Source organism: Lepisma saccharinum, chromosome 6 (assembly GCF_977018435.1).
Source record: "Lepisma saccharinum chromosome 6, izLepSacc3.1, whole genome shotgun sequence".
Lineage (NCBI taxonomy): Eukaryota > Metazoa > Arthropoda > Insecta > Zygentoma > Lepismatidae > Lepisma > Lepisma saccharinum.
In genome coordinates, this window is record NC_139234.1 from 75,239,771 (window position 1) to 75,255,010 (window position 15,240).

At 38.3% G+C, this 15,240-nt stretch overlaps 2 protein-coding genes across 3 annotated transcripts in view; one reads left to right on the forward strand and one right to left on the reverse strand.

Moving 5' to 3' along the window:
• LOC145989458 (uncharacterized) overlaps nt 1-15,240 on the forward strand; it is a 42,629-nt gene that overhangs the window by 21,626 nt on the left and 5,763 nt on the right. The window contains exons 1-3 of one of the 2 annotated variants that reach the window (XM_083124804.1): nt 1,983-2,066; nt 4,517-4,654; nt 6,847-6,956. The gene's annotated coding sequence lies outside the window, so the exon portion shown is untranslated. Of the gene's footprint in view, nt 1-1,982; nt 2,067-4,516; nt 4,655-6,846; nt 6,957-15,240 lie in introns of those variants that run through there. The other variant, XM_083124805.1, reaches the window with a different exon arrangement.
• Nucleotides 3,227-3,802, reverse strand: LOC145989111 (histone-lysine N-methyltransferase SETMAR-like). Its single transcript, XM_083124405.1, has one exon. It carries the CDS (start codon nt 3,800-3,802, stop codon nt 3,227-3,229), a length of 576 nt encoding a protein of 191 aa, XP_082980531.1.

The following is a 15,240-nucleotide window of genomic DNA, read 5'->3' on the forward strand; positions in this document are numbered from 1 at the left end:
CAATGAAGTATGAAGTAAGTATTGCACAGCGGGAAACAAACACCATGACTGAAACAGTGCAGTCGAGAAAAGTAGTGCGGGGTTGCAGGACCACGGGAGGCCGACGTAGGACGAAGAAACACACCGAGAATGCAAGCAAAGTGGTCCGTGACACTCGACAGGCAACAGACGCGTACATGGTTCGGGGCAGAAATGGCGACGCTGGCGGTGCAGCGCATGTAGAGTTCCCAAACACAGTGGAGAGACACCGCAGCAAGAACAAAGCACGGTGCAACAAAAGAGAAAGAGGACCAGACGGGGAATGGTACCTGCCAAGGAGACAACAAACGTCGGTCGATACCCTTTCCCTTCACTCGTCTTGCGGGACACTCCTATTTCCTTTGTGGAACCCCATGAGCATGCGTTGCGCAGCTGACGCCTGGTGTTTTTCGGATGGGCGACTTTGGTGTTCCTTTTGACTTCTTTTGTTCCGCCTTTCTATCTTCACTGGTACTGGCTGTACAGGGGTGTGAAGTTCATTTTCACACGTTTTCGGCGTTGTCTAGCTCCTCACGGAGGCATCTCTCGGCAAAGTGGAAGGGGCACTTTCGTCTCTATTTCATGGGAGGTATCTGTGGTTTTCGTTTGTACCCTACCTTTAGAATCACCCTGTATATATATATATATATATATATATATATATATATATATATATATATATATATATATATATATATATATATATATTAAAAGTATAATCAAAGAAAAAATAATGATTTGTAAGTTATTAAGATATTTCCATACAGTTTTCTTCCATCTATAGAGTAACTCAAAAAGTTTCTTTTACACACCTCCGTATGTACACCATTAGTAGCATGACAGATGTCTAACCTATATTCAAGTTCCGCGCATGTGTTGTACAGAATTACTGATGTCACATTCCGGATGCGACGTCGCAGATCAGGAAGATTACGAACTCGTGTTTGGTACACTGAAGACTACCACGGACATTACTCCGCTTATTTTTTTCTGTGGAGTTTTGTAAAGTCTCAAGTGTTTGTTCTAAACACTAGATCGTGACCTTCCTGATCTATGTGACGTCGCAATTGTGATGCACAACGGTTACTACATTAATCTCTCCTACTCATGGTAGAATAAGCCAATCCCAGGATACTAAGCGCATACTGTAGAATGTATGCGGTATTACTTCGGGGGTTCCCACCCCCTTTTTCCAAACCTATATCCTAAAATACTCGCTTCCCTGCAAGGCATTGTGTGTGTTGCCCGACTCTACGGCGTTGGTAGAAGTTGCCTTAGAAAAGTTGCTATTAAAATCCACTCATCCCCGTAGAGTTAGGCAACACACATAACGCCTTGCAGGGAACCGAGTATTTCAGGATCTACGTGTCCCATTATTTTCGCCGCTGACTGTACATTCAGCGGTTCGGGAATGTTAGGAGGGAGGGTGTGGAAGAAATAGCTCTATTCGCGGGCGTAGAATCTCTTACCACGTCATGCAAAACAATTTGACGTGAATAACTTAAATAAACAATAAAAAAATATACGGTTGTAAATACGTTCAATCATATTGCACCTAATCTCTTAAATTCAGATGTGTGTGAAAACATACTCCATTGCTTTTAAAGTTGACGACACAAGCAATGGCCACACAGAATCAATATATATGCATGATACTCATGGTGACGTCAATGTGTAACGATATTCTTGCATGTTTTGTGTCGCTGCCTAATCGTTATTTCCCGGCAACTGTACATGTTCCACGTAGGAGTGATTACTTGTTGAAAAAAAGCAATTACAATCAACTTCCATACCAGTTATTTTGAAGGTAAAGAACATAAAATAGCATTATAGTATATCTTTTAACAATAGTCACAAGTTTAGATGTTTAAACAAACTAGCTTAAATCTGTTTTCGGTTCGCATCTTTTCTATTTCAACAATTTTTACATGAGGAACTACTTACCACATAGCAAACAGGCGGCAGGATATCTGGACAGTACAGACTATTTTTCTAGAAGGTGAGGACCGCCATCTTGGACGCTTTCCTATTCGTTTGCTGAATGCAAGGTAAGTTCTTGCGGCTTGTTACTGCACTGAAAGACCTAGTTTTGAGATTTCCACTTGGAAATAGTGTTGTTTTAAAATATTAATTTGTGCCCTTTGAAACTCTATTTTGTTTCGAACCCACTTAAAGTGAATAAAGCAATAGCGAAGTAGATCAAACTTACAGATATGTTAGTTAAACTGTAAATTGCATTTGCAGTGTTCAAACTTTTAATTAATACGGATGTTTATTGTAAACATTGTAAAATGATATATACATATTGAATGGATTGGTTGGTTGGTTGATTGATTTGGTAATTTAAGTAACTTTATGCACAATAAGGCTAATCGGGACTAGACCTACAGTTTAAAGTGGTATCCGAACCGCTATGTTCCTCCACCGGGTATCGAAACCGGGACCCCTTGACTACATATTGAATTGAATTGATGTTTTAAGTCCACTTTATGAACGGATAGGGTAATCGGGACTGGACCTACATTTTAAAGTGAGATCTGAAGCACTGAGAAGTGTGCCTCCACCAGGTATCGAACCAGGGACCCCTTGATTACAGGGCGGGGACATTACCATTACGCCATGTATACATATATACCGGGACACACACACACACACACACACACACACACACTCTTCGTAGTAGTTTTATATTACTATGCACTGTGTATATGCAGCAAAACTAGGACGAGTATACGAGGGGTAGTCATAAAGTTTTAATTATCACCTCGAAAAAATCAAGCTTCGACCATGAAACTTGGTGATGGTGTTAGTCCTTCTCTACATATTCATCCTTGAATGCGACGCATTTTTCCCAAAGATGGATGACTTGGCGGAGACCTTGGTTGTAGAAGTCTGCATTTTGGCTGCTCAGGAAACGTTCCACCTTCACCTCGTCGTCATTCTGGAAATGCTTGCCACGCAATGGTTTCTTCATCCAAGGAAAGAGGAAGAAGTCACTGGGTGCCATGTCAGGTGAATAAGGGGGGTGAGGCAAAATTTGATAGCCCAAAGAAGCAGCATGTGTGACTGTGTCCTGTGTAGAATGAGCTGGGCGTTGTCGTGGAGCATAAAGACCCCTTTGGACAGCTTCCCGCTACGCTTCGTCTTGACAGCCTCCCTTAACCTCGTCAGGAGATTTCGGTAGTATGCTCCTGTGATGGTTTGCTCCTTACGAGCATAATCTGTTAGCACCACACACCATGGCAGTCCTAAAAACACTCAGCATCACCTTGCCAGATGATGGTTGGGTCTTCGCCTTTTTCGGTGGTGGTGAATCCACATGTTTCCATTGCTTGCTTTGCTCCTTTGTCTCGGGGTCATAGTGATACACCCAGCACTCGTCCATGGTCATTAGGCAGCTAAAGAAGTCATCTGGATTGGCCTGACACAGCTGCAACAGTTTCGCTGCTGCCTTGGTTAGGCGGACTTTTTGAATAGGTGTGAGCAGTCGCAGGGCCCAGCGGGCGGCAACCTTTGTCATGTTCAAAATGTCGTGCAAAATGTTGAAAACTGACCCATGACTGATTTTCACTTTTTCCACTATCACCTCGATTGTGATACGCCGGTCTTCGAGCACCAGGGCCTCCACTTCTTTTGCGATTCCCGGTTCTTCACAGACAGATGGTCTGCCACTTCGTTCTTCGTCATTCAGACTTGTTTGACCACACTGGAAGCGTCTACACCACCTAACCACTGTGTGATATGATGGTGCATTGCAACCATACAACTTCCACCAACTCAGCATGGATTGTAGTAGCAGCGTTGTTCCCCTTCAAATGCAGAAAACGAATTACCGCACGATACTCCACTTTATCAATGGGCTGCGCCATTTTGTTTTGGCTCCTCTAGCGGCGTGCTACGGTACTGTGGCGCGGTGATTTTAATTTGTACCAGGACTGCAGACATGTATCTGCAAACACACAAAAAATTAATTGCATACCTTTATTTTCTCGAGGTGATAATTAAAACTTTATGACTACCCCTCGTATATATATATATATATATATATATATATATATATATATATGTGTGTGTGTGTGTGTGTGTGTGTGTGTGTGTGTGTAAGTAATGTTCAGCTTTAGTTTCTGGTAATATTGTCATAGGAACAAATTTCAGATTTGACCCCCCAAACTGATTAACTTAGCTACGTCCCTGTTGTAATGTGGAAGTAAAGATGGAAAAATCAAATGATTTAAGGTGGTTGTTTGAAACAAGAAGTTAAACTCTTTTTGTCATTTACGCAAGTTCCACAGGTACACTATTCATACATGGTTTATACATGTTATATTTCTTAATTCTTATTTTCAATGTAAAAATATAGAATGGGAACCCATCACTGTGACCTTATAAAAAGCACATACATTTGAAAATGGTATTGCACGTTACCTTGAAAGGTAACAAAAAAATTGTGTTTATAAAATGGTATTAACTTTATGTTTTCATTGTTTTTTTTGTGTAGGATTCTATAGTGAATTTTTCAATACTTGGACAACATTTTCGGCAGTTGTGACCATCCCTGAAGTTCACCAATAGTTTCTTTGAGGATCTCAACTAGTCCTCTGAGTTGGAGTAGCACTTGATCTAAATCTACATTGTGGTAAGAAAATTTGTACAATTTTATAAATCTCTCAATTTCTAACAAATTATTTTCCTCTTTCGCTAATGTAGTTATGGAAAATATGTTTAATAATTGTTCGACTCTTATGTTTCTCTCTGCCTCTATCTTATTTTGAGGCTTAATTAATTCTTATTTTCTCTGGAGGGACCCTCTCTGTGTCCTTAAAGGGAACAAAAAAATGCTCCTAAGATGGATCCACAAAGGTAGGGATGCTTCCTAGGGTGACGATTCTCACCCCCTTTCTTTTTGCAAACGGAAAGAAAAGAACTCCCCAAGGTTGGGAGGAGGAGAAACTCTCCCTAAGGCAGGGTGAGGGTACTCACCCCTATGTGAACTATAAATGCGAACTCTGTTGAGTTTATAGAACTTTTTTATAAATTTTGAAATTTCCACTTGATTAATTTTGTTTTAAAAGAAAGATTGTTACATTTTAAAAATTGGCTATATTTCGTTTCGTATTCACTTATGGTGAACAAGATGATACAGAAGTACCTCAAACATGTGCAGATAGGTTTATATACATTAACTAAGTATAAGACCACTTTGTTATGTAAACGGGTCTTTCAAGATGATGTGTACACTAACGAACTCTAGGGTTAAATATAAGAAGTAGAGATGATAAGTACATGCATTATAAGAAAGAAACACACATTTGTTATATCTAAAAAAGGTAAAAAAAGGTAAAGTGCTCCCCTGTGCTTATCACCACTCCATGAAAGCGTATAGGGGGGGCAACGCCCCACACTTTCTTGATCATGTCGTGAGTGAGGGTGATGTGATAAGTATCACGCCCCTGACCGCCTTTACCCCCCAGGTACCCATGTCATTCGACGCTGGGTGGGTGGCGGAGCCCGGATTTGTACCGGCCGGGGATCGAACCCGGGACCTTGAGCATGGTAGTCAGACGCGTTACCGACTTTTTTTTTGTATAAAGGAAATACCCCCTACACGGAGGTATCCCTCAACATTCACACTTTTTCTCACTTTTACGCTTGTCAATTCTTACATTTTCTCATTATCTGGACAAACACAAATACCCATGTCTTACCCGGGACTCTAACCCGGAACCCCTGGCGTTGTAGCGCGCTCTCCTAACCACTCCGCCGCGGAGGTCGACTCCGACTGAGCTACCACGGCCACTCATTTGTTATATCTTATTCATTTATTTGTATCTTATATATAAATGTATTAGTTTTATTTATTTATCACTAATTTTGAAAATAAATTGAATAACGTGGATATTAATGCTTATTATTGCACGCAAACTTGAAAATCCCTTAATTCTACAGAGAGAAAGTGAAATTCATTTCTTTGAAATGACCATGTCTATCGATTCATTTTTAGTGAATGACATGGAACAGAAGCTGATAAATGTACTCTTTGATTCACTTCTATGTGTATTTTAATGCACTGAAAATGAATTACTAGCAGTTTACATCTTTTAGTGTGTTACTAGAGGAAAAAAACTAGGCGTATTTGTGTTAATTGACACGTTATAAGATATGCTTGTAAATATTCTATAATGTTTCTTATGTTTTTACTCTGGGGATGATTGCACACAATTTTTGACAGTTTTTCTTGATGGCGTTAAGTAATCGACCTTCAATCGGGTTCCAGGTTCGATTCCAGCCTGAGAACAATTGTTTATCTCTTCATCAGATTCTTCTAATCATCGCTCATCCTCATCTTTGCAATTAGCCAAAAGTGAGAAAGGACGTAAAAATACATCGATACATTTTACTTAGGTATATATTTTCAAAAGTGTTTTTCTTAGTGTAACAAGTTAGCTATGCTTAATTTGTAGACATATATTTCTATTATATTTTACTTTCTCATATAGAATTTTTTTGCAGTGTTGTGTAAGATAAAAGATATATAAAATGATTTTAGGTGACGGTATAAAGCAAGAAGTTAAAAAAAAAAATCATTTCCACGGTTTCCAAGCTACAACAATTCTATTTGCTTTTAAAATTTTATATTAACATTTTAATTCTTATTTTTAAAATGAAAATATAGAAAGAGAATGATTTTCAATCAAACCAACCATATTGAAAATTACTACCACACATTTGAAAATGGAATGATATTTCTTAAACGTATCTTGAAAGAAAACAGAAATTTGGTATTTATTTAAGGCTATTAATTTCATTTTTCTATATTTTTAATTATAGGATAGTATCATCAACTTTCCGATCCTGGTATACAATTTTTGGCAGCGTTTACTTTCGCTCAAATTCACCAACAGTGTACTTCAGGATTTCAACTGCTCTTCTAAGTTGCGGTAAGAAAATATGTATAGCATTTTTCAATATTTTAATTTCTAAAAAACTATTTTCCCCTTTCAGTACTTTCATTTCATTACTTTAGTTTAATTAATTTTAGAGTTTTATTTTTATCTCAGCTTCTTTCTTATTTTCTAAGAGCTAAGTTTACTTAAAATTTATTTTCTCCTGAGATGTTAATATTACTCTCCCCTCTATTATTATTATTTTATTTTCATTTATTTAGCTCTCATTTTCTATGGCAGAGATTAAGTCTCGTTCATTCTCCTTCCATTCATCTCAATATTACATCATAGTTCACAATATAAGTTGAGTTGGTGTTTCTGTAAGTCCACTTTATGCACAGAAGGGCTAATTGGGACTGGACCTACAGTCTAAAGTGTGATCCGAACCACCATGTGCCTTCACCGGGTATCGAACCCGGGACTCCTTGATTACAAGGTGACGACGCTACCACTGTGCCATCGAGGAGGCCATAGTTCACAATATAATATAAATTCATAAATTGATTTGCATATAAACAGAACAACCAATGAATATACAAATTCTTTTCACAACACAAGGGCCAACACAATGTATTTTGTGTAAAAATATGCAGCATCAATCACAAAATTTCTTCTTATTCATCTTGTAGAAATACCTACTGAATCTGATTTATTATTAGTATGAGAGTGCATTCCAATATCTAACCACTGATCTAGTAACAGAGTTAACAAAGAAACAAATCAGTTTTATGAGTTTTTATTTTTAACAGATTGTAACTTTGGGACCTTATGTATGATAAATCTGGGTCTCCTAATGGAAACAATCTCTCAATGAATGTGCAAATGATTTCCTGTAGAAAGTACTTTATGTAACAAATAACACTAATTTTCTATACCTACGTCTTTCGTTCTCTCTAATCCAGCCTAGGGTATTATATAATCTGTCTTAAGGGTTAAATATATATATCTCATACATGAGTTTTGCATTTTTTGAATTATCGTTGTCAGCTTCTCACTACAATCGATATATGCACTATCACAACAGTCAACATGAGATAGGACAAAGGCTTGTACGTAACCGCTCGTCCATCCTTTTAGCTTTTTTGCTCTGCGCAATGCCTTGTGGGAACTAAGTATACCAACAAGTACGGTAACAACATCGTGTTAGGCGAAAACTAGTAGCAGCAGTACCACACAACTACATTAGTCCATGCCTAACTGGATAATCCAGGAGGAAATCTTACCTCATGTGATTCAGCGATAAATTAGTGCGAGAATACTTGTCCCTTTACCACTAAATGGAGCGAGAACGTTCCCCGAGGCGATGCTATAATGCTCACCCCTCTGCCCTAAAAGAGAGAAAAAATTCTGCTTAAGGCAAGGCGAGAATACTCTCCATTCTATCCCAAAATCGAACTCAAAGATTCCCTAAGGTTGCTCCCTATTCTATTCCCAAAGGGAGAAAAAACACTCCTTAAGGTTGGTTGATTTGGAGTTTTTAAGTCCACTTTATGCACAGTAAGGCTAATCGGGTCTGGACCTATAGTTTAAAGTGGGATCCGAACCACTTGTGCCTCCACCGGGTATCGAACCCAGGACCTCTGGAATACAAGGCGACTGTGCCATCGGGAGGCCCTACTCCTTAAGGTATGGCACTCACCAGTCAATCCCAACACGGAGGAGAAAAACCCTCTTTAATGTTGGGAGTTGATACTCACCCTTTCTATCTCAAAAGTAGAAGAAAAATCACTTCATATAGGAAGGTGAGAATAGCCACTGCTCTATCCTGAAAGGGAATAGAAACAGTCCTTGAGCTAGTACAAGCATAGTCGCCGCTGGATCTCCAAAAGGGGAAAAGCTCGCTCAAAGGTAGGGTGAAGAACACAACCCTGAACATGGGGTGAGGAAAGTGACCCTTTGTGGACCCTTATTTGTGACAAGCTAAACTAAGCCGCCCTTCCCCTCAAAGAGACCTTCCTAATTTTCCTAAGTGTGGACATAATTTGTATTTAATATTTTCTGTACCTAATATCTTAATTGAAATATTCAATTCTCTGTGAAAATCAGTGCAAGCATATTTTTAAAATTTCTGTTGATATAGAGTTTCAGGTCTAGCGAATTCACATTTTATTTTTTTAGTTTTGGGGTACCAAAAATTAAAAAGCTTGAAAAATACTGAAATGAGTCAACTGTCTCTCCTCCCGTCTCAACTATCGATATCTCAGAACCTAGAAGAGTGGTAAATGCACAATTTAGTGGACTTGTAGAGACCTATCAAACAATAATGCAGCGCAACGTCTGTCCGTTTGGCCGTGAGAGGCAACAATCGAATAAATATGATCTGTAGGTATTCGGAAACTAACAACGTGAAAGTATAATCTTTCCATAAACTGAGACTAGCAAATAATAGGTTAATGCGATATAAATTTATTTAATTCAATCACAGGATGCCGTACGGTTTCTGCATTCAACATTATATAGGGAAAAAAGAGCTTTCAAAGTATGGATGGCCTTCCCCAGTACGTTCTTATGCTGTTTTATTTTTCTCTACTATAAAACATCACACCTTAGACGTGTTCTGCTCATCAACATGAATCTAGCTATGGCGAACATATCGCCCACTGGATATGTCCTATGTAAGCATATGAGGCGAGTTACCCTACACACGCTGACGTGGAAATATTGTGTAGACAAATACTTCAAACCTCCCACGACTGGGTTCTGTAAAATCTGTTAGTGGTCAACCATTTCAGATGTCTCTGAGAGCTGTGAAGAACTGAGTGCATGTAGTTCCAAAAAAAATGCTCTTCATGCAAATGTATAAGCAGTGGACTGCGGAGTACCCTGATATGCTCATGTCAGGGTCGCTGTTGCGGAAATTATATTTAAGAAAAGATTGGATTACATTAACCAGTGATTGGAAGAAGCGTTAGTGTATCTTAGAAAACCCTGGAGAATGGACAAACTATAATTTTGGAAAGATTGGTTATAATTCCAGCTGTGTGTGTGCGTGTGTGTGTGTGGAGGGGGGGGGGGCACGCGCGCGTAGCAGCATTCATTCTACTTTGAAAATTAAAGCCGATTTGATTGAAAACCGCAAATTTCCAATAACTTTCCCCTATTTTATATTTCGCTATCTGCTCTAATAACGAAGTTGCACTATGATTAGTGTTGCTCACGGGACGGGACATGTCCCGTCTCGTCTCGTGTCTCGTCTCGAAAACGAGACGAGACACGAGACGGGACAAGCCTTTTGAAATTCGAGACGGGACGAGACGGAATGCCTTTCTCGTCTCGTTTTCGAGACGAGACACGAGACGGGACGGGACGGCTTTTGAAAAGTCTCGTCTCGTCTCGAATGTCTCGAAAAAATAAAAGCAATATTTTTAATCAGTTGCAAATACTTGTTTGCTTGGAATAAAGTATTTCAATTAGAAACGTTGATAAGCGTGTATTAAGTCAAAATAAGAAGACTATTCTAGAGAGAGGCATGAATGAATACCTAAACTTATTTCCTATACTCTTTCGAAACACAGCGTTACTCCCCATTTTTTTAAAAAAAATATTCCAGGTTAATAACTTTATGTTACGATAGTACTCCAGATACTAATACAATTCTGAATAACATCAAGTAAAAGGGCGGGTAGAGAAGGTGGAAGGAGGGGCCAAAAGATCGTGGAATGTCTGCGTCCGAGGTTTATCTTGTAAACATAGTCTCAGCTCTATAGGTTGGAAAGATAAACGGACCGACGGATATGGTTTATTTTTATTATTTAATTTTTACATCAAAGGGTGTACAGAAGTGATTGTTATTAGGAAGTAGGAAAAGCATTGTAGGAAACATGGCAGTACAAATTCATAAGGAGTTGTTGGGAAAGTTATTAAGGAGTCCAAGATATAAGCAAGACTAAGAGAAGGAGATGATTAGGGCCAAATAATCTTGCATTATCCCACTCCGAACAGCTGAGAGCTAAAGAGGAGGAGAAAATACGGGAAATATGGAAAGAAGTAATTTGGTGATTTTAGTGTTTACAGGGAACCACGACAAGATTTTACCACATGATTATTTGCACGGGTTGCGAAATTATTAGAATGTTATGGAAATTTCGGATATGTCTTTGTTGAGAAAATTCTTGTTGTTTCCCTCAGGCATTCTGCAGGTGGTTGGATTCGATTTTTTTACGTCCGTTTGAAGATTATTTCTAATGTTTTTTTTTATTTCTTTATTTCTTATTTAAGGAGAATACTATTCCTTGGACTGTAAAAACGAAATACTGAGGCTAATATAGAATAGATTTCAAATGAAGGAAGTGCACCAAGTTCTGTATAATCGTCGTAGAAGGAAACTTTGTTCTATGAGAGGATTCCCCGATGGTACAGTGGTAGCATCGTCGCCTTGTAATCAAGGGGTCCCGGGTTCGATACCCGGTGAAGGCACATGGTGATTTGAACCCCACTTTAAACTGTGGGTACAGTTTAGCCTTTCTGTAAATCAGATGAAGGAATGTTGTAGCTGTTCTTTTTATTCTGTAAATTTAGCCTTCAAGTTTATGAGCAAAATACATGTAGTATCTACTGTCTACATTTTCACTCGTTATTAAACACATTTCACAAAGTAGTTTTATCGAACTTCAGAGGGAAGCTGACAGCAATGTCAGGGTGGCGGGAGCTTGTTTACGACCAGGGTGATTCCGAGACTATTTTTCGCCGTTCCCCACTGACAAAAGTTTCGCTTTGAACAATGGATACCGTTGCTTCAGGGAGCAAACACCAAACATAGGGCGAGATTGACCTGCAGTAGAGGGTGCGTGCCATAAATCCAGGCCTAAAGTAGGAATGAAAGTTGATGCAAGGGAGGGTCAATAAAAATTCTGTAATTTGGTTTGCTTGCTGACAGGAAGTTTTGCAGGAAAAACTGAAAAGGAAAACGGCAGACTTTGAATGAGAGAGGGACAGTGAACACAAGTTTTTTGTATTATTTTCCGACACACAAGCTTCCATTTCGAAGGCGAGGCTATCAGCAGCGAAGTTTTTAGAGGGTTGGAAACAGTGACGACGCCAGAGGGGGCAGGGGGACGCCCCATGTCAGACACTTCGCCCCCCCACCCGAGCCCCCAACTGAAGTTAATTAAATATCGAATAATAAGAGAGTTCATTTATAAGAGTATGACGATTTTCACCTTTTCAAAGTGGTGTATTCTGCATGATATCACTTTCCTGCTTATAATACCAACTTGATTAACAAATATTAATTTGCTTCGTCCAAGATTCGAGCGCCGATCTGGGCATAGGTGATTTCTCATTCATTTATGTCCTGTAATAGCCGAGATTAACCTAAGTTTTAACCAGTCTTAAGAACTGGGAAAAAATGTTGAATGTGTATGGTTTTAAAACATCACGAATATTTTGAGGACCGCAAGACATCATCTGTAGTACGGGCAAATTATTCTAATCGTGGTCGTTACTGACAACGCTAATTAGTAAAAGACATTCAAAGTTGATTCAAGATTTGGTTGGTTGGTTGATTTGATGTTTTAAGTCAACTTTATGCACAGTAAGGCTAATCGGGACTGGACCTACAGTTAAAAGTGCCTCCACTGGGTATCAAACCCAGGACCAAAGGTGATCGAAGAAAACCCGACGCTCAATGTCAGTTGTTGTGGATTCATCGCAGTTTCTTACTATTCAGGGACTTGAATTTCGAGATGATGAGTCTGAGGTAACTTTAACAAAGGGAATTTCTTCGATACTCTTGAAGCTAATGAGGGGATATTATTTGGAAATGTATTGAACGTGAACCTTAAAATGCAAATTACACTTAAAATTCGATTCAAAACATATCGCGGGCAGGTAAAAGAACGCTTATTAGGATTTGCCACTCTTCAATCATTGGATGCAGGTTCGCTCTTTCTCGTACATATCAAAATCGAAGAACTTCTTCCCAAGAACTCCATAGGTGCCTGTAATTGGGTAGCACAGACATACGTTGGAGTGGTAGAGTAAGAGTAAGTATTGCCAGGGTCAGAATATTTCTTGAATCATGAGATAACTCTAACCTTTGTCTGATTTTTTATCCTGTGATAACATTTCCCTGAAAGGTGAAACACAAATTTTGCCCAAAACTCTGCAGCGTTACGAAGATGGTTGTCCTTAAAATCTTTGAAAGGCTTGCTCGAAACAGGATGCTGGATGCAGACTGCCTCATTTGGCTGTTCTTGCCATTGAGAAGAAATGTCAAGTCCTGGACGTACCAAAGATGCGCAATGTGTTCTACAAAGCACATAGAGCAGAATTCTCCTACAGGAGAATTGCACTTCACTAAGTGCCTCACATTGTTTCTAATACTTAAGAAGATTAATTTCTTCCAACGTCACGTTTATTTTGCAAGAAAATTAAACTCTTAGAAGCATTATTTTCATCATTTATATTATTATCTTATAACTTAAATATTTATATCAGTAGTTTCATCTCAAGAAAGACGATGAATTACAAAATTATGAATGTCTTTCAATACTGAAATAGGCCACTAGAGACAACGCAACTTACCAATAAAAAAGAATTAATGTCTTTATTAAAACGAATCATGTGGAGATTAACTCGTAATCAAGAAGTAAATTTAGGCTGTAAACGTCCACTCTAAATAAAAGACACACACAAAACACCATACAGTACATGAATATAATAATAATTATAATAATAATAATTATTATTATTATAATTATTATTATATAAGTATATATGTGTAGTGTTTTCGGGCGTTTTAATGTGACTGCCCCCTTACAATATTTTGTTGCCCCCTTCCGCCCCCCCCCCCCCCCGTCACATCTCCCTGGCGCCGTCACTGGTTGGAAGTAAATTTATTAGGACGAGGAAAGTAACATTAGCTGTTCACAATGTTGCACCAAAGGACGTGATATGTGCTACTGTTTGTATAAATGATAGGAAATTTAAGCAAAAATTTATAATGGTTGAGACTTGAGAGTTGTTTCCTTCATTTATTCTTAGGAAGAGGTTTTCTGAGACAGAGTGGGATTATTTTACACATACATGGGAAAGGGTGGTTGTTTAAAGATAGAGACGTATTTTGCACATTTTTTAAAAGTTCAGATAAAACGAGAATTTAGCCTTACTGTTATGAAAAGAAATAACACAGTACGGGGAAATAATAACTTCACATTTTTCGCACCTGGTGGGATGCAACACAACAGTATTGCAGGAAGTCTATGAACGAAGATGAAGAAGGATATGTGAAATTTGACTTACCTGCGGGTGAATTAGTTTATTCTAATATTCTTAAGGTTGATATTGTTTGTTTTTTTGTTGTTTTTTTAAGTCCACTTGATTCGCAAATAGGCTAAATCGCGAACCGACCTACAGTTTAAAGTGCGATCCGATCCACTTTGTGACTCCATTGAGTATCGACGCGAGGACCCTTCATTACAAGACCTCGACGTTATTACTACGCCATCGGGGAGGCACCTAATTTACACAAATATGTTGATTCCAATAACACGTTATATGCATAATATGATAATGATGCACTTTGGGTGCATCTAAACATATTTTTTTCAACTATAGCATGTCTAAAAGAATCATTGAAGTTGGGATTTTTATAACTTCGGGAGGCACGGCTCTGTAAAAGTGTGATATAAACTTAATGCAGGTTTGCCTTCCATACGTGGTGGTTTTGTCACGTTTCTTCGCTTCGTAAAACATACACTTTTGCAGGAAAGGCTTCTTGCATCCTCCTGGGGCCTTGCTCTACCTAAACAAAAAATATATTTGTTTAGCATAATCGAGGGTTACATATTCCTGCCGAACTTACTAGAAAACAAGGATTCTATTGGGATCTTACTGCTTTGAATGACAGTATCAATGAAGTTTTATGTACGCTACTACTTATAATAATGAGCATAAAATATTAATCAGGAACTTTATTTTTCGTCAACTGGATGTAACATCTTTTTTTGTTATTCAGCAAATATTCAATTCATCACCTTTTTTGACATTAATTTTCTTGCCAGGACAGCTGTTTTTATGCAGATTTTGACGATCTTAACTACACGTAAGCTAGATATTAGCTAATATTTGTGCTGTTATATTACTATTCTTCTACCATCTTTGTAACATGTCATGCAATAACAATAATAGAATTGATTAATTTACATATTCAAGTGAATAGACCTATGAATTATATTAATGCATTAATTTAAACATTTGCTTAATTGTTGTCGTTAATGTTATTATTATCATTTTTACTGAAACACTTGGCTCAGACACCCTCCCCCGACATATATTT

Bases quoted from the DNA above. Each gene is read 5' to 3' on its own strand.
- LOC145989111 (XM_083124405.1), bottom strand. From the start codon at position 3,802: ATGCTGAGTTGGTGGAAGTTGTATGGTTGCAATGCACCATCATATCAC.